The sequence below is a fragment of the Microcebus murinus genome, chromosome X (assembly GCF_040939455.1).
Source record: "Microcebus murinus isolate Inina chromosome X, M.murinus_Inina_mat1.0, whole genome shotgun sequence".
NCBI classification, from domain to species: domain Eukaryota; kingdom Metazoa; phylum Chordata; class Mammalia; order Primates; family Cheirogaleidae; genus Microcebus; species Microcebus murinus.
This window is the reverse complement of record NC_134136.1, coordinates 45594826-45615380: the sequence shown is the minus strand read 5'-3', so window position 1 is coordinate 45615380 and position 20555 is coordinate 45594826. Positions and strand designations below refer to the sequence as shown.

The following is a 20555-nucleotide window of genomic DNA, read 5'->3' as shown; positions in this document are numbered from 1 at the left end:
AAGATATAAAAATTACCAATAAACACATGAAAGAATTCTCAACATCATTAGCCATCAGGGAAATGCAAACGAAAACCAGAATGAGATACCATTTCATACCCACTAGGATGGCAATAATCAAAGCGGCAGTAATAACAAGTGTTGTCAAGAATGCTGAGGAATTGGAACACTCATACACTGCTGGTGGGACTACAAAGTGGTGCACCTGCTGTGGAGAAAAGTCTGGCAGTTCTTCGAAAGGTTAAACATAGAGTTACCACATGACCCAGCAATTTCACTCTTATGTATATGCCCAAGAGAACTAAAAACATGTCCAAACAAAAACTGGCACATGAGTGTTCATAGAAACATTATTCATAGTAGGCAAAAAGTGGAAATAACCCAGTGTCCATCAACCGATGAATGAATAAAATATGGTATATCCTCTCTGGCTCCCGCCTTCGCCCGCTTCCGGTCGTCGTCGTCGCCGCTGCTGCCGCTGCTGCCGCTGCTGCTGCTGCTGCTGCTGCTGGCGGAGGCCGGAGGATCGGGCGGCGGCGGCTGAGAGGGCGGCGGCGGGAGCGGAGCGGGACGAGGGAGCGAGAGGAAGCGAGCGAGGAGCGAGCGGAGCGCGCCCTTCCGCCCGCCTGAGGAGCCGGAGCAGCCCGGGCCCTGCCGCCGTCGCTGCCGCCTGCCTGCCCGCCGGACAAAGCCAAGAGCCCGCGCCCAGAGCCATGTCCTCGTCCGCCGGCAGCGGCCACCAGCCCAGCCAGAGCCGCGCCATCCCCACCCGCACCGTGCCCATCAGCGACGCCGCACAGCTATCTCATGACTATTGCACCACGCCCGGGGGGACCCTCTTCTCCACCACACCGGGAGGAACTCGAATCATTTATGATCGAAAATTTCTGTTGGATCGTCGCAATTCTCCCATGGCTCAGACCCCGCCCTGCCATCTGCCCAATATCCTGGGAGTCACTAGCCCTGGCACCTTAATTGAAGACTCCAAAGTAGAAGTAAACAATTTGAACAACTTGAACAATCATGACAGGAAGCATGCAGTTGGGGATGATGCTCAGTTTGAGATGGACATCTGACTCTCCTGCAAGGATTAGAAGCAAAGCAGCAACGCTGATACTTGTGTGTACCTGATTTGCCAATAGGATCAACAATGAAAAGAAGAGGCAATACCAGCAGTCCCGTTGCAGTCGCCACCTCCCCTCCTCCTCCCTTGTGTGCCAAATGATGGGAAGATGAGTGTCGTCTGACCATTCTTCTCCGTTTCCTATTCCCATTCCTAGTTAGACAGACTAGATTGAAGGCCCTTGGTGTATTTCTGTAGAGCTAAGCAGCCCATAGAGGAAAACATTAAACTGTGGCTTCCCTGGTCATTTTTTATTGAGAACGAACCCCTTCAGATGTGTCCCAGATCAAATATCAACCTACCAACAACTGCCTGGCTGGGAAGTCTGGGGGAGGGATACAGAGGTGTGTGGGTTCATCTTCATTCATGTTCCTTACCCTCTCTCTCTCCTCCTTGTGAGAGTCTGGGTTTGGGATCTTTAAAATCATCAGGGAGAAATGATAAAAAGAGAGCTGCTTTCCCTTTTACCTGAGATGTTTGTCCTTAGGGATAGCACAGTTGGTGTAACTCCTGTAGCTTATCTTGTGACACTGTTTTGAGGTCCACTTCCCTTCTTTGCTCTGGGAGGAATGTCTTCCCATTCCTTTCCTTTTAAACCCTTTACATCAGAAGGGAGCCCTTGGTAACCAGCTTTGGTCTTCTTCTGTCATTCCTCCCTGCTTGCATCTTGTTGCAGGGAGAGTCCTTTTGTACTTTGAGATATCTAGGTGATTTTATCTGCTCCCAAAGCAGGTCCATACCAAGTCATAGAGGCACCGTGGCCTCCACTTGGTGCATTAGGCCTGATCATAGTATTCTGCCAGACAGTACTTAAGAATGACCTCGGAACAGTGTTGACCAATTTGAGTGCCCAGTCTCAGTAATTATTTTTAAGTCCAATGAGCATTGTGATATTTGCTCTTGGATTGCAGTTTCCTATGTTTTGAACTTAAAGTTGATTTTCAGAATGTTTCTAGAAAATAACTATTTTTTTTCCTTTATGGACCTGCTTTGTTTGGCTGCTGGGATAGATAAGCATGGGCTTTAAGATGTATTCCTCCCAGTTTTCTTGCCTTTCCCATTCTCTTCTTCCTGTCCTCCCCTGCTCCCTCCCTCTCTTCCTCTCTCCTTCCTTTCCTTTCTTTTTCTCTGCCAGGCCATTTTTCAAATTTACATCAAAGATACCTCAAGTGTTGGTATCTGATAATATCTGTCACTCCTCTTATCTGAGGAGTGACCTTTTATTTTTAAGATGACGACAGACCTATTTTTAGATACGTTTTCAGTACAATTTTGAACAGCAACTTATTAATGAAACATCTTCCAGTGTTGAAGGTGAGAAATGTCCATAGGCAAGTCTGCTGTTCTATGTTACCATCCTTCGTCTCCCTGAGTCCCTTAGGAGCTCTTTTCTTCCTCATCTAGTTTTGGGTGTGCATGTTTGGAGTTTATAGCGGGTGGTTTGTAAAGCTAGACCATTCTGCCTTGATATGGGTGTTCATGAAAACCTAATTATTTTCCTTACCGCTTTGCTTTGGCGTTCCTTCTCCCCACCTCTCCTGGGACTATTGACTGGCACGATAATCTCAGGAGAGTGATTCCCCCCATAGAAAGACTAAAGCATCCATTCCCTCATAGAAAGACAAATAAAGTAGCCCCTAGTGTCCTGGGATTTTCTAGTAGGGTTTGGTGCCTTGAACCCTCTTATTAAGAAATCAGATCCCAGGGTGAGAGTAACAGGCCAATTGGCTAAGAAAGAAAACTGTTTTTCTTTTGAACTATGAAAAGACCCTGTTTGTGAATACATTTAGAAAGAAGAAAGGAAGGATGTCTACAGAACTTTGTTCTGTTTTATTGCTACAAAATGTGAATAGTTCAAAGTGAAAACCTTTTGTGATGGTTGATGTCTCTCAGGAATAAGCTGGATCTCCAATGTTTTGGGGATGCTCTGAGTCTCAAAAATTGATAATCAGAAAAGTATTTTTTGTTTGTTTGTTTAATGTAACCCTGTTCTGATTTTAATTAAACTCCAAATTTCGTCTCACAAAAAAAAATATGGTATATCCATACAGTGGAATATTATTCAGCCATAAAAAAGAATGAAGTACTGATACATGTTACAGCACAGATGAACATTGGAAACATTATGCTATGTGAAAGAAGCCAGAACCAAAAGGGCACATATTATATGATTCTGTTCATATGAAATATCTAGAACAGGCAAGTCTGTAGAGATAGAAAGTAGATTAGTGATTGCCAGAAGATAGGAGATGACTGGTGGGAATTGAGGAGTGACTACTAATGCACATGGGGTTTCTTTGTGGGATGATGAAAATGATTGAAATTGTAGTAATGCTAGCACAACTCTGTTAATATACTAACAAGCAGTGGACTGTGTAGTTTAAATGGTTGAATTGTATGGTATGTGAATTATATCTCAATAAAGAGGAAAAAAGAGAAGAGAAAAAAAGCATGTCGAAACAAGTTTTAGAATGCCATTAACACAGGCAAAATCTTTGAAGAATATAGCTACAACTTCAATTAAGAGTTGGATAAAGATACATACGCTTTTCTTAGAGAGTAACCATCATGTGCTTAGAGACTGGAAAAACAAGATAAACAAAGCACTCTAACTGACCAACTCCCAGGACAGGGGTATAGCCTTGTTACACAAACCCCCTCCCCACCATCAACCAACTTTTATCTTTTCCTTTCTCTTTGCCTTTTGATAAGTGAACTAGTACTGCCAGAACAAGACCAAGACTAAAGGTACTCCAACATTTTGTGGATCAGAAGCCTGAAATATAGATCTAATTATTAATATTTTAAAAAGTTTAGAAATTTCTATTATTCTAATACATCACTCAGGTTCTTCACCTCAGAGGAGTTTAATAATTTGTAAGAAAAGGCTCGGCTTCTTATGATGGCCTATCTAGTTTATTAATTAACTAGTGAGTCATCTCTACTTTTATGATGATATATTGGTCAAGGTTCCAAGGCTGTTGCTACCACTGCTGCTTTCTGTTTCATTTTAACAAGGAAGTTTATCTTGGGTAGTGCTAATGCAATATATGTAAACTAAACATTTATACCCCATAAGATTTTGAAATAAAAAATATGTTTATAATATTTTCATAGGCAGCCAAATCATATAAATATGATAATAACAACAGTTCCATCTATATTCATGATATCATTGGTGACAACTAGGATAATTTGCATGAAATTTCTTATTTTATCTCTGGTTTTTCACTGTAGTGATAAATTAACACTACCAATGGTGACTTATTCACATTTCATAACATGTTCAAAGACTATCAAAACAACAGCTTCTAGGGAAATGTGGACTCAAGCTTAATTGCAAAACAATCAGTATAGCAGAAATGTATTCTTTGGTGAGAATTAATTTGTAGAGGCCAAATCATTTCATGAAATAATTGAACCATGTAAATGGTGACACTTAATACATGCAGATTTACCTAGCTTTCTCTAGTCTATCCCACCTTGTTCTCTATAGCTTTTTGCCCATACTCTGAAAAGTAGAAAAATAAATCTAGTGAAATTGGGCCATGACATAGAGAACTCACTGGCCATAGGACATATAATTATCTTTGACTTGTTCTTTTTTTTTTTTTTTTTTTTGAGACAGAGTCTCGCTTTCTTGCCTAGGCTAGAGTGAGTGCCGTGGCACAGCAACCTCAGACTCCTGGGCTCAAGCGATCCTCCTGCCTCAGCCTCCCGAGTAGCTGGGACTACAGGCACGAGCCACCATGCCTGGCTGATTTTTTTATATTATATATATTAGTTGGCCAATTAATTTCTTTCTATTTTTATGGTAGAGACGGGGTCTCGCTCAGGCTGGTTTTGAACTCCTGACCTTGAGCAATCCGCCTGCTCGGCCTCCCAGAGTGATAGGATTACAGGCGTGAGCCACCGGGCCCGGTCGACTTGTTCTTTTTTCTCCTTAGCTATCCAATGAGTCTTGTCTAGTCTTTCCACATAATGTCTCTTGTACTTGTTCTTTCTTCTTCATTCTTGTTCATATTACTCATGTCTAGGGGCTTATGGACTCATAACTAGATTATTGCAATAGCTAATTAATTGGTTTCCTTATTTCCCTCTCTTTCTAACTCAAATATATCTGGCAGCAATATAAAAGATTAAAATTTCTAAAAGTAACATCTAATTATCTCTCTGTTTAAAAACCTTGACTAGCTTCCCCATGCTTACTGAGTAAAGTCCAAACATCATTAAGCCTTCCAAAATCTAAGTCCAAACTTTCTTTCTAGAAAGAAAGGTTTATCATCTATCACTCCCTTGAACAAAACTGGTCCCCTCACTATGCCCTGAACTTATGCTAATTCTTTTTGCACCTTTGCTTTCCAGCTAAGAATACTCTTCCCATCTTTGAAACCCCAAAGCTTACTTTTGTTCACGAAACCCTACCTGAACATTTACAATTCAGTGACCTCTCCTTCCATGAATGTGATGAGAGTTATGAACAGCGTCATTCATTTGGTAACACTTATATACAACTTTTCATATCTCACACATTAATTCTCCTACTATTTAATTTTGTGTATATCTTGCCTCCTCAACTAGATTGTAAGCTCCTTGGGAACAGGGGCCATTTATTATACTCTTGAAAGTTACCCACAATGCATATGCTATGCTGGGGGATGTGACAGGGACTAGTTATGACAGAAGAATGCTGGGGTTTCCCTAAGATGCCTATCAGATGGCAGCATTCACTTCTAGGTGATGGTTTCTTACATATACATTCCAAATGTGATCACTTTAAAGGTAAAACTAATAACTCTACAGGTTACTCCAAGATATAATGGAATTATAAACTGCCTCTGAAATACTTCCAAGGCCTTCAAGGCCCCTATTAAAATACAAAATTAACTTTTAATAAGTTCCTGCTCCCTTGAAAGCTTAAAAATGACATGTAAAAAAAAATGACATGTAATGAAAAATGGTCAAGTGAGGAGCATAATAATCTCTAAGATGTACTTGATCACAAAAGTACTCAAGCCAAGGCTCCATGCAGTCCATTTATATTTCAGTGCCTGGTTTTTCATCTGTAAAATGGGCTAAACTAAAACTACATAAGGAAAATAAATCTAGAACTTAAAGTTTACATTGAAGGCGGCCAAAATTATATGGATAACTCAAGCTTAAAAGGTTCTTCACACGTTGGTTTCTCCTGAATTATTTAGGTATCTGAGATTTCTTAATAAATAGAAATGTAATCCCCTTGGAATTGATAAGTGTTGCAAAAAAGAAGAAAAAAAAAGAAAAAAAGAAATGTAATCCCAAAGTAGCAGTTGCTAAATCTATGGTTATGTATACTGACCCAAGACATGTTACAACCATCAAGTTCTATTAAAATGCTTGTTAACCTTGTAACTGAAAAAATAATTATTACAAAATCCCCACCTCAGATTGCTGCTAAAGCTCTGAAGTTGCATGGGATGTACTGACTGCAAATTATCAGAAATGTTTTCCTTAGTTTTAGAGATAGCCCCAGACGATGAAGATTCAGTAACAAATGCTGCTTGCTACTGAAACCTACATCCTGTGTAAATCCCTTATACCTCTTGTCTCATGTGGGAGAAAGACCCACTTGATTATCTAGCGCCATCACATCAAACCTGCAGGGAACAATAAGATTGGTATTTCTATGTATATCCTTTCCTTCTGAAAATCTTCCTGTTAATGCTTTTGGTTTCTTCCTTTAGCCCAGCCTTGACTACTAATTGGAAAGAATTCAAATAAACTCCCCAATGTGAAATATTCATGTTTTATGGAAATGTCATCAATTTTCTTCTCCAGGGATTAGTATGATAATGAATTGAGCTTCCTGTCAACAAAAATGCTAAGTTCAAAGTATCATTTCCTTCACTTCTAATTACAAATAAGTTTTACCTTTTATTGTGTTCCATTATACAATTTTACATAGTACCATTACTATTTTAAGCAATAATTAAGCAAATTGAGTTAACTTTTTTTGAGCTCTACTTTTCAGCATATAGATTTACCTAAAAAAGTACAAACCAAGCACAGTGGTGCAATTTTCCAGGCACTTTCAAGTTGCTTAAATATTTACAAATATGTAAGCACCCTGTTTGAAAGCATGAAAATTTTGGTGTCAGGAGGAAACACTCCACATGTAGCAAATCCTTAAATTTTAACATTTGCACAGCTCTAAATATTCCTGAGAAAGGTCAGTCTCATCGTCATTTACATCTGCATTTCCTCACACTTCAGTGTATCTCGGGGAACCATAACCTCTGTCACTCGATGTACCACTAATTGCACAAAATACGTGTAATGTGTTGCTCATCCAGGGAGAATGCATTGTGTCTTCTTGTAGTATCTAAAACAAAAGAAATCCACATGGTTATCATGAAGCAAAATAGCCACTGCCAAAAAAGTATGTGTATATGAAATTACAGGCATGTTTCAATTTATCACTGACATTTAGCTATTTGAAATGACAGAAAGCAGAAAGAGCAAAGAATAACATTACCGACTTAAGTCTTCAAAGCTGAATTACAAAGGCAGCATATCAAAAAAGCAGAAAAGATCTAGTTACTCATTAAGAAATATAAAGATTATAAAATGCAAATTTCAATAAAAAGCGAGAGTTAACGTAATCTTTAAAACGTTGAACAGATGGCCATAACAAGAGCTCTAAACAGTGGACTCTGATATGAGTTTATATATCATCTTCTAAACACAGTGGTTCTCAGAATCACCTTTGGGACTTTTCAAACATGCAGATACTCATGCTCCTTCCCAGGAGACTTGGAAACAATACTAAATAAAGTTATGAGTTGTTAAGTGTACATTTTAAAAGATATATTATAATTATATAAGCTAATTGATATGGAAAATTTTTCTTGGAAATAGTTTCATGAATATAAAATATAAATGTCATATTCCTATAAGTACATAAACATATACATTCATATTAATATAAGTTTTTTAAAAAGTATCCCTTTTGTGTGATCCAAAGCAAAAGTAAGACAAATCTTACGATTAGATGGAGGAAAAGAATAATGTACACATTATATTCATCCTCTTTACTATAAGGTTCTACCTTAGGTCTAAATCTTTCAATCTTTCTACCTGGTTCTCAAGTTAGCTTTGAAACTTCATTATTATGCCCACAAATTGGTCTAAGGTGGCAGTACTGAGTCATATCATTTGTGTTGCTACAAATCATAAGGCTTAAAATAAAGTCTACAATAGAGAAATTTTTTCTTATAGAAATCTTATCTCAAAAAAATCTTATCTCATGACACTAATTTGAAAGCATATTAGAAGTTTAAAAGATGAAAAATTGATTATCCATGTCTGTCAGAATGTAACAAGCAAATAGGGTACTCACTGTGAAGAAATTAACAAAACAGACCAAGTGGACACTACAATGGCCATCACAATTCTATCTGCTTAAAAAATCTGTAATTAGTAGTTACAATATAATATAACTGCTTTTTAAAAAGTCAAAAGCTTAGGCCGGGCACAGTGGCTCATGCCTGTAATCCTAGCACTCTGGGAGGCCGAGGCGGGTGGATTGCTCGAGGTCAGGAGTTCAAAACCAGCCTGAGCAAGAGCAAGATCCCGTCTCTACTATAAATAGAAAGAAATTAATTGGCCAACTAAAAATATATATAGAAAAAATTAGCCAGGCATGGTGGCACATGCCTGTAGTCCCAGCTACTCGGGAGGCTGAGGCAGGATTGCTTGAGCTCAGGAGTTTGAGGTTGCTGTGAGCTAGGCTGACGCCATGGCACTCACTCCAGCCTGGGCAACAAAGCGAGACTTTGTCTCAAAACCAAAACAAAACAAAACAAAACAAAACAAAAAGTTTGAACAAGGTTTTAAAAGGACTGTATACTTTGGTATATTATAATAAATTACATTGAAAAGGGCCAAGGAATATCCAGGCCATGTCTTTTTATCAAGTAATCATTTATGGAGCTCAACAGAATATTTCATATTTCAGTACACATTAACACTTTGTCTTATTTTGTGGTTTATTATATGTCTCAAATGTATGACTAAAAGTAGGCTCTCTTTTACATGAAACTAATGGGAAATATTAATTGATTTATAAAAATTCACTATAAATCGACATTTGCCTAAAGTAAGGTACACCTGAACATGACATGTTATGACAATATAGCTTGTACAAATGTAAGGGAAAAGAAACTAAGAGTTTTCTTGGTTAGCTATCAATATATAATATCAAGGGCCTAAAATACTGGCCTTTACAACTAAGAAAAACAGCCATGATTTCTGGGAATAACTGATACAGACAGGTGGGAAATATGACAGATTTGAAAAATAATCCATGCTTCAGGGGGAAAAAACTTTATAGAACAATTACTCTTAATATCTTGATCACAATAATAATAGCAAATTAAATAATTTGCTTTCAATTTGAATAATTCAGAGTTCAAGACTAGGTCATGCAGCTGCATGCAAATGAAATAACTGTAATATGGTATATACTGGCTAAAAATAGCATATGCAATTGTCTTATCTCTTTTGTGAAGGAGTTTTGCTGTTTTATCTATGCATTACAAAAACCCATCAACCAGATAGTTTCTAAAAACAAACTATGTAGTCTATTCATTAATAGTATACCCCCGAACAGTGATGGTGAAGAGAGGTATATCCCCATTGTACTCATGGGCTGACCTTAAGATACAGACAGTACAGGAAGTGGAATGGATCCCTACTCTCCTAGTCCTGCTCACCTGGCTGTTTTGGGAAGGAGGGAAAAAAGGGCTTCTGAAAACTGGGCGGCAAAGGGATGCCTTAGAGCTGTTTGCACTCAGTCCTAAATAGCTAACAAAAGTAAAGATGGCAAAAGAAGACACAGAACACTGATTCCAGACTCCTCAAGCCATCAAGATACCCAGCTGCAGAGAATGGGCACACAGGAGATTGGGGTAACTGGTCTCATTAAACAGAAGGGAATGATGACAGTCTGGCTGGCCCTGATTCTCCATACTGAGAAGATGACAATGGTTGGAAAGTAGACTCCTGGTCACTCAATGCAACCTTGGGCTAATTGTAATGAAATTTACCACAGTTCTTTCTAAGAAAAAGTACACAAAATAAATTCAGAGAGGTAGAGTTTAATTGAAAGTCAACTATTAATAGCTTTCATTTTCCTAGAACTCACTCTCCTCTGCTTTTCCCCCACCATTGTACTGCAGTTGTTCGGGTATTAAACACTGGGCCTATTTGTAAGTACACCCTTTGCAGCAATCACTGACAAGCAGATACCAGGACAAATGAGGTTCTCCTTTTCAGGATCAGCTTTAAAAATGTGCTCCTTAAAATGGTATAGTTATCCTTGTTTCTTTTAAGGATCCTTAATTTCTTAAAAACTGAGACTCTGAAGTGTTTCGGGGACAAATATTTATCTTACTGGGTATTTCCCTTAGTAAGGAAATGAAGAACGCTTTATAAGCTCATGACTTTTACAAGCATGTTTAAGATGCACATGTACAGAGTGGCTGTAAACACAAATTTCAGGATCCCCATATAGGAATGAAGTTTACCAAGACAATCTAGAAGTACTCAGGTTTTCTATAAAGGTCACCAGATACATAAAAGTTGTAACTACTTAATTATGACATAATTTGGCTAAAGGGGTGATCAGGTCTTCACTTTGATATTTTTCAGACTGTGTTTTTTTTTTTTTTTTTTTTTTTTTGAGACAGAGTCTCGCTTTGTTGCCCAGGCTAGAGTGAGTGCCATGGCGTCAGCCTAGCTCATAGCAACCTCAAACTCCTGGCTCAAGCAATCCTCCTGCCTCAGCCTCCCGAGTAGCTGGGACTACAGGCATTCGCCACCATGCCCGGCTAATTTTTTTTGTATATATATTAGTTGGCCAATTAATTTCTTTCTATTTTATAGTAGAGACGGGGTCTCGCTCTTGCTCAGGCTGGTTTCGAACTCCTGACCTCGAGCAATCCGCCCGCCTCGGCCTCCCAGAGAGCTAGGATTACAGGCGTGAGCCACCGCGCCCGGCCTCAGACTGTGTTTTACTAAGTTAGCTATAACTGTCACTTCCACTCAGTCCATAGATTAAAATACTAATAAGTTTTATGAAAACAGGGAATTATGCAGGCTGTATGGGTATGAAAATAGTCCCCAAATTTTGGAAATCACCTAAATGACAGTATATAATTTCTTAACAGCCAACATAGGGATACTCATTTAGGGACTTGGCTATCGAACCAATCATTTCACTTCTCTAGGACTCTTCTTGAGAAACACTTATCCATGTTCACAGATCAATTTACACTTGCTCACCTAGTCACTTCTAATGACATTGTCACACAAAGAACAAAATAGTTTATGACTGATAATTGCTCTAGTAATGGCTTATGATAATTGCTTCAAATTTGATTTGTATTTTATTATATAAATGATTAAAGATAACATGAACACATTTTAAAATACAGAGTTAATAACTTTAAGGTAATACATTTTGAACTAACATGTTTTTCTAAACCAATACTTTAAGGATCCCAGATCATGCTTTCATTTTCAACCACCCTAATACTTGCCTGCTCATGGATAATGTCTGACAATTCTTTCACCATGTCTCTGAAATTTGACTTTAGCCCTTCATGGTACTCGACTTGATCTTCTTTAATTAGCCGCTCATTTAGTTCAAGTGCAATGCTGCATGCTTGTATGAATTTCCTGTGGATACACAAAGATAAAGGTTTTGTTATTTATTCTTAGGAAGTTTCACTGATAATCAATCCTTAACCATGGCTTACCTGGAAGGAAGATCAGAATTCCGTATTTTCTCACTGTGCATTTGTTAATGTCACTTCCTAAGTCTGAAAAACTTCTCCTTTCTTTTCTGCCTTTGCTCTCTGGTTTCTTATCTTCTTTAAGACCTGGCTCAAGACACATACCCTCTAGAAAACTTACTGGCTCAATCATTTACTTGGTATTATATTAGCTAAAGATTTGTTAATATTAATTTGCACATGTAGATAATGAGTCATTCACTCAAGAAGAATTTATATTGGGCTTATTATGTGCCCGGTCCAGTGCTGGGTGCTTATAGGTGTGAAGGATCTTCCCTTGATGTTAAGAGTGGACACAGAGAGCTGAGAACCTATCATAAAAGTATTTTTCCATTATTTCATGTGTTTATGTTTAATGTCCACAATTAGAGTACAGGTCTTAGGGGGCAAAGTACCTCATTGCCCATTCATTTTATATCCCTGTCGTAGCAACTAATAGTGTCTTTTGTGCATGTTGAGCATTAATAATTACTGGTGAATGAATGATGACAGGTTACTCTGCAACCTGGAGCAGGTGATAACACAGAGACAGAAAAAGCAAATGAAATAAGTTGGGTGCAAATGAGTAGACAGCTTATCATTCTCCTTAGTCTATTTCACTCAACTGTTTCTCTTGTTCTGAATGCAAGCTCCTTTTACATATATTAAACAGATTTTTTCTAATCTAAGACCATTTTATACATCCCTTAGCTTACAGGGCTGCCCACTGAAGACAAGATATTGCATGCCCTAGACTGGGAGAATCCAGGTGGAAATAAGGACACAAGATAGGAGCCAGCCTATGCAGCCCCTTCCAGCCCCACTTTTATTCCTACCCTAAATGGGCTGAAATGCTGTAACACGAGGTCATTCAGGCAAAGAAGGAAATCACATAATTAATGTAGGCTTGTGTTTGTGTCACATAAAATACTCAAGCAACATAGTAAATTGGCATATTTAATCTCTTTTCACTAGGGCATTATTAATATCTTGCAAGATGAGACATATCACATATTTCCTTACTACTTACAGTATCATTTGGAAGTCACGTAGATATTAAAAGAGCTCAAAGAGTGTCCTTTTTTGGAGGGGTATTATTTGGTGAAGACTTTGGGTTTTTGTTTTTAAGAAGAAAATGGAGCAAATGAACAGAGATCCAATCTGAAAACTACAAGACACTTACCTAAACATGTCTTTCAACTCATTCACTTTCTTAGGGGGATACTTGCTGGCTTGACTGTCATTTAAGAAAGCCCTTGCATATGCTAATGGACCAGCATTGACCTAAATTACAAAAGGAGAAAAATGTTGTCAGAATGTAATACTCAAAAGTAGTTTTTGCATCTCTCCTTTTTATGAAAAAGCCCCAAAATACATAAGAAATCCATTACTGAATAATGTATTTACCGTGTTTCCCTGAAAATAAGACAGGGTCCTATATTTATTTTTCCTCAAGAAGACACCCTAGGGCTTTCAGGGGATGTGTTATTTTTTAAAGTACAGTACAACAATCTACATTTATTCAAATATAGTTAAGTCCTTCTGGAACATCATCATAATTCTCCAAACCCCGAATTCTATCCTGAATTTCTTGTGACTCTATTTCCTTTAGTACCAGTGGCCCCAATCTCTCATGTTGAGCAATAGAGCTCTCATGGGGCAGATGAGAAGGGCTGCTCATCTTCTTTACTGCTCCACATGAAATGCACGGGTTGTGCAGATATGCTGCACAGCCATGCCTATCAGTAGGTCTTATTTTTGGGGTAGGGCTTATATTGCGCAAATGCTTAGAAATCCTGCTAGGGCTTATTTTATGGGTAGGTCTTATTTTTGAGGAAACATGGTATTATGCTTACTACAGATTTATTTGAAAAAACCATTAACTAAAACAAATAATCTACAATGATGATATTGCAGTAAGTTAGTTAATGATTTCTGATATGTAAATATAGGGGTTGAATATAGTCATAGGCATTTATGTTAAAGTCCTCTGTTATAATACAACATTTGCAAAAATTAAATATAATTTTTTCATTAAGAAAAACGAATGCACAGGCTTTTGCACTCAATAAGAGCACAATACACAATTACAAGTAATGCTCGCTCTGTGCCTTTATGAAAGCAAGAGAAATATCAAGAAACATTTAATACAACCAACGTACCTGCACAGAGACACAGCCCTGCAATTTAAGTTGGAGCTGAATCATGTCCACATCAGCAGAGGAGCAAAGCTTTTGCAGCTCTGCAGTTTTATCTTTTATTTCATCAGTAGCAACATCAATTGGTTTTAAATTAATCTGCTGTTCACAGTTTATGGGAATCCTCTTCTTCACATAGGGGAACGAGTTGGAAGCTATTAAAATGTTAAGATTGATTTACCGTCTTAAAAAATCATTTGTTAAAAATGGCTAAATTAAAGAAAACAATCTATTGTGCTTAATTCTACCCATGCTTTCTCTAGAAGATGCCTTAGGGTTCCATATACTATTTCAGGATTGAGAGAAAAATTCTCTTTATGAGACATCTCTGAGCAATCATGAATGACATATGGGAAAATGATGATTTATCACATGGACATGTTTGTGCAAACTTGTAACTGCACAGCAGAACAAAGAATGATTAAAATTTCAGTTACATGTTCCTGCTGGCCAGCTGCTACTTCTGTGTATCAAAAAGGAGCAAGACAAATAAGACAAAGTCCTACTTACTAGTCAAGATTGTACGGCGTTTGCACTGTTCTTCTATACAGCCTTGCTTTTTGCCTGATAAAGTATAAGGAGCCTCAAAGACAAATCTGTTGATATTGTGATTTCTTTCAAATTCAGTCTTTCTTTCTATGAGTTCTTTGTCATCAAAGTAGGGCTTCACATAAGTGACTTGGATATGAGCATATTTTGGATCAAGCTCTTTGACATTCACCTATAAAATAAGAAAGGTTTTATTTTTTTAATTCAATGAAATGGAAAAGGAGATTATAGGTAAACTAACTGCTTTGAGACCACACGAGGAACACTGCTATTACAATTGTGATTCCAATTGAATACACACCTGAAGGGGGTTTCTGTTCTTTTTTTTAAGGATCATTTACTTCTGATTATAAGAAGTTATAGAAACCTATTTGGAGACTACAAAAATGTAAGAAGAAAATAAAAATTATCATAATCTTACCACCCAGCAGTGACCATTATTCACATTTTTATATAATTTTCCTATCTTTTTTCTTAAGAAACTGAGATCATACTGAACATTGTTTTATATTATGAGTCATTAAAATATATTAAAATAGTTAATTGTACATTACATGAATTCTACATTGATAAAAATATATTATCATTATTGTAGTTCTATATTGTAGTCATTGACATGACTTTTAGTCGCTGTATGGATAAACATGATTTACTGGATCATTCCCTCATTAACAGGTTGTTTTCCAACATTTTGCTATTGTAAGTTATGTTTTGGTGAACAGCCTTGTATTTAAAACTTTGTGCATTATTTTCTGATTTTTTTCCTTAGGATAAATTCCTAGAAAAGAAACTGCTTAGTTAAAAAATTTATATGGTATTAAGGACTTTGATATATATTACTTCATTACAGAAAAGCTTACCACTTTGCACACCCACAGTGCTTGACATTGTAAGAATGTGTATGTACTCTTGACTGCATTATTTTAATCATATCCTATGTAGGAAGGGGACCACAAGAAAGCACAATGGTTCTACTTTAGAGACATAAAAGTATAGCTATAGTTACGGACCATTTCATCAATAGTCTAAAATCCAAGTTAAAAAGCCATGCTGCTGGAGGTAAATTCCAGAACTGTCCCTGTTGGAGCTTCAATCTGTGGACCCTAAACCCTCCCTCTGGCAGTGTCTGGAGTCACTTCAGACAATGGCCAGAATCCTCTTTCAGTGTTCTTGCACCTAAGTCTCCTTTGTGCCTTGAGTGTTGGTGACTTTGTCAATATTCTTACTTTGTGATAGACTTTTTTGTGTTTAGTGAAAGAAAAAAAAACAAACAAAAAACCTCTCAGGAAAGAGTCCCTGTATCCCTTTTATTTCTCCATATATACAAGAGGATGGACAGGGAATAGAACATTTCTTAGCATCTTTAACTTCTCTTGCACCCATTCTACTTGTTCTTTTTTTTTTTTTTTAACATTAGGCATACAAGCTAATACTTGTTCTTACATAGAAATCCACATGCCTATCTCCAGAAACCTTAACCTTCTTTTCTTTCATTCAAAAGCTAGATTTCTCAAGAAATACCTCAGGAGACAGTTGAGGTAATTATCTTGCTAAGACAAAACATAAAGTGAAATAATAAAAGAGGTCAAGCCTGATATCTAACCTTATAAAAGTAAAATATATGTATATTAAAACATTTCAACATTATACAGGGTATACATGAAAAGCAAAAAGACTTCTTTTTTCCCACCTAAGACTCTAGTCCCATTCCTCAGGGGCAAACATGGTTAAGGATTTTGTATGTTTAATTCCAGAAACTTCCTAAGCTTATGTAACTACATATATATGAAATATCATATATGAAACTACATATGTATGAAATATATATGAAATATCACATATGAAATATATATGAAATATCACATTTAACACAAATGTGATCATACTATCCTTATAGTCCTGCATCTCACTTTTTTCCCCCTCAATAATATATCCTGATAGGTTTATACAGACACATAAATCTCTCATTCTTTTTTTAATGCCTAGGTGACTATATACATTATATATGGGTAATACCACCATTTATTCAGCTATATGGACATTTAGATTATTTTCAAGTTTTTGCTATATGAACTTCGCAGCAGTGAACACCTTTAAACATGTATCTTTACGTGTGTACATCTATAAGACAAAATCTTAAATGTGAAGTTGTTGGGTCCAAGGACATACATATGTAAAATATGGGAAGATATTGTCAAACTCCTCTTCAAATTACCTCTCTTCTTAAGAAGATTTTGTTCTTTGGCAAGGTAAAAGAGCGTTTTTAGATTTGGGGGGATTTTTCTAAGACAAGGTCTTGCTTTGTTACTCGAGATAGAGTGCAGTGGCATCAAAGCTCACTGTAACCTCACCCTCCCGGGCTTGAGAGATCCCCCTGCCTCAGCCTCCAAGTAGCTGGGACTGCAGGCATGAGCCACTGCACCCGGCTAATTTTTCTATTTTTAGTAGAGATGGGGTCACACTCTTATTCAGGCTGGTCTCAAACTCCTGAGCTCAGGTGATCCTCCCGTCTTGGCCTCCCAGAGAGTGCTAGGATTACAGGTGTGAGCCACCGTGCCTGGCCAGAGTGTTTTTAATTTTTTACCTTCATACATTGAGAAAAAAAAATATTTTAAAAGTAGGAACTGCTTATTATGTCTGTTGCCTATGGGGAATGACTAAAATATGTATGACACATAACAAATAATGTCAGGAGTCCAGCTGTCTGATACTGGTTTGTCAGTAGCACTCTTTGGCCAGGTTTTCAAAGGCAGAATAAAGTAGAAAACTGCATGTTATTCATTACCTTTGTACTTATATGCTAAGCAATAGTGTGGGAGCAAGCCTGTGAGGAGAGAAAATCTTCTGTTGTCCAAATCTATTTTTAAATGTTTTAAGCATATGTTTAAGATAAAACCATCCCTAAGAGATGTATAAGTAAGTATACAAAATGAAGAGATTATTTTCATGGCAGACAACAAAGTGTCTTCTTTACCACTGCCATGGGCTTTTTTTCACTCTGGCAATGCTGCCTACTAGCTTCTAGGTGCTTTGCACAGCACTGTACAAACCATAGTCACTCAGGAAATATTGTTGTGGGTTCAAATCCTGAACTGCATAGGTCCTTCCTATCTTAAAAATCAGCTTTCATCCTGGGCACAACAATGGCAACTAAGGACAGTAAGGCTTTCCTACTGTGCTTTGCCAAAATTCTGTCTATAGGGAGCCATGCATTTCATAGGAAAGGGCCTTTCTCACCCTGCCTTGACAGAGCCTAGTGGGATGGATGACTTTTAGAACAAGGCTCAAGGCATCTCTCCTAAACCTACTTCATTGCAAATGTAACTACCATCACTACTACTGAACTAAGGATCTCTTGGAATAAAATGTGTATCCCCCAAGATGATTTTAATCATTAAGTATGTAACTGAGAATCATGATGTACAACAGCATTTACAATAATTGCTAACTTTTATTTAGCATGCTAGCTTCTGTTATTATTAGTGAATATTTTTTATGTACCAGGAACTCTAATCATATTCCATATATTAACTCGTTTAATCCATACAATAACCCCATGAGGAAGGTACTGTTATTATCTCCATTTTACTCATGAGAAAAATGAAACACAGAAAGGTTAAGTGACTTCCCCATGGTCACACAGCTAGTGAGTGGCAGAGAATGGAGAACTGAGTCCTGGTATCTCTGATTCCAAAGCCCCTGTCCCATTTCTTTCATTATCTAGAAGGCTCTATTTCCATGCTTTTCCTCTACCAGCTAAAAAAAGAAAAAGTCAGAGGCAATACATCATGCCTGGAACTAATGATGATTTCAAAATTCAGGGCATATGTTACCTTGTCTGAATCCTGAATTATTTTGACATTCTCTGTACCAAATTTTTCACCATAAAGTTTAACAAGTCTCAAGGAAATCTCTGAGAGGCCGGTGAGCTTTGGCTCTTTATAGATGTACTCCTTTCCATCCTCTTCTTCAAAAAAAGACTATTATAAAGTTAAACAAATAATAATTTATAAATAGTATTAGCAAACAGCATTTAAATAAAATATCCTAAATAACTAATAATATATTAGAAATACATTTTTAAAAAAAGAAATACATTTTTAATAATATTACTAAAAGCCCCATGTATATATTTACCATTTTAACTTCAAATAAATGAGAATTTTCAAATTCACTGTCATATGAACAAATTATTGGCCTGAGATTTTTCTCCTTCCCTGTATACTCACCTGTTTTTTATTTGAAAGTTTTAACTACTAGATATTTAATATATACTTTAAGAAGTTTAACAGAAAATGAAACTGAGGGAGAAATACAAACCTTGTTTGTTGTATTCTTACCTAATAGAGTTAGATATGAGAACCAAAGTGAACTTTAAACTTACAAAAGAGGCCTCCTGCTGTTGTAATAGGCACTCTATTTAAATAGAATCCAAGGACCAATAATTGCTGCTATAGTAATCTAAGCATTCAAAGGTGAATATTTAAAAAAAAAACTTTATGAACTAAAGTATACTTACTTGGCCATAAAAGGCAACTCTAAAGAAAGTGCCTAAAAGTCTTTTTTTTGTGTGCATAACCTCCAGAATTTTTGTGTAAGCTCCATGAAGAGTTCTATAAACTTGAGTAAGTTTCTGAAAAATAAGAATATACAAATCAGCCTTGTCTTTTGGTTAATTACCAATTGTGTTCAAGATGAATGTACAATACAAGAATAAAGAGCACCAACACTTTCTTTTCAAAATGGTTTTGGTGGGGACATACACACCTCCCTCCTCTGTTCCAACAATTAGATAAAAGTCCTCAACAGCTTTAGGTCTAAGAGAATTTAAAACAGTCAAGTAACACTGTATTTCTTAATACTATGCTTTATTTTATTCACATTTCAGTGGCAACTTATACATTTAGAATACTGTATGCATTATCAAGATATTTTCTATATGTCTGAATTATTTTAACTAAAAGAACAGCAAAATGTTTTGCTTGAGCCCTTAGAGATATGAGAATAAATAATCCATGCCAAAACTTTTGGAGAGGAAAATTAAATGCAGATATAAAAATAAGTAATAGTGTAAGCCTCAGGGAGGGCTGCTTTTATGCACATTCACAAACATTTCCAAAGAATATATTTTTCTGCACTCCCAGAGAAAGGGAGCACACTGTGCAAAGAACATTATCAAGAATGTGAAAGATCACCTAAAGAATGGAAGAAAATATTTGCAAACCACAGATCTGATAAGGGTTTAGTACCCAGAATATTATAAAGAACTATTACCATCAACAACAAAAGGCAAACAACCAAATTTTGAAAATGGGCAAAAGAATTTAATAAACATATCTTCAAAGAAGATATTCAAAGGAAATATACAAATGGTCAAAGAAGCACACAAAAAGATGTTCAACATCACTGTCATTAAGGAAATGCAAACCAAACCACAATGAGATACCACTTCACATTTACTAGGATGGCTGTAATAAAACAAAACAAAACACCAGAAAACAAATGTTGGTGAGGATATGGAGAAATAGGAATCAATCCAAAATGCTCCAACAAGTATTTCCTTTGAGCATCATGTTGGCTCTGAAAAAGTTGTGGATTTTGGAGTATTTCGGATTTTTGATTTTTTGATTAGGCATATTCAAAATCTAGATCCCTAAAAGTGACATACCCAGAATGGGCAAATCAAGAAAGCAGAGTAATGGTTATTAGGTAATGGGGGGAAGGTGGGGAGTGATTACTTAATGGGTATGGGGTGTATTTGTCTGGGGTAATAAAAAAGTTTTAAAACTAGAGAGAGGTGGCAGATGCACAACATTGTGAATACATTAAATGCCACTGAATTGTACACTTTAAAATGGTTAGTTATGTAAT

General features: G+C 36.8%; 1 protein-coding gene and 1 pseudogene across 2 annotated transcripts in view; one reads left to right on the top strand and one right to left on the bottom strand.

The window, feature by feature from the left end:
- The first annotated feature begins 535 nt into the window (after nt 1–535).
- On the top strand, nt 536–1368 carry LOC142865831 (eukaryotic translation initiation factor 4E-binding protein 2 pseudogene; annotated as a pseudogene).
- A 5657-nt stretch (nt 1369–7025) lies between these two features.
- The window catches only part of DOCK11 (dedicator of cytokinesis 11), a 177445-nt gene continuing 163915 nt past the window's right edge, over nt 7026–20555 (bottom strand). For both annotated transcript variants that reach the window (XM_012739482.3, XM_012739489.3), the window contains 7 exons: nt 19204–19317; nt 18518–18664; nt 14646–14856; nt 14100–14290; nt 13121–13221; nt 11704–11842; nt 7026–7484 (listed from right to left, as the gene is read on the bottom strand). In XM_012739482.3, coding sequence (XP_012594936.2) covers nt 7365–7484; nt 11704–11842; nt 13121–13221; nt 14100–14290; nt 14646–14856; nt 18518–18664; nt 19204–19317 — 1023 coding nt within the window. In that variant the 3' untranslated portion in view covers nt 7026–7364. The remainder of the gene's footprint in view (nt 7485–11703; nt 11843–13120; nt 13222–14099; nt 14291–14645; nt 14857–18517; nt 18665–19203; nt 19318–20555) is intronic.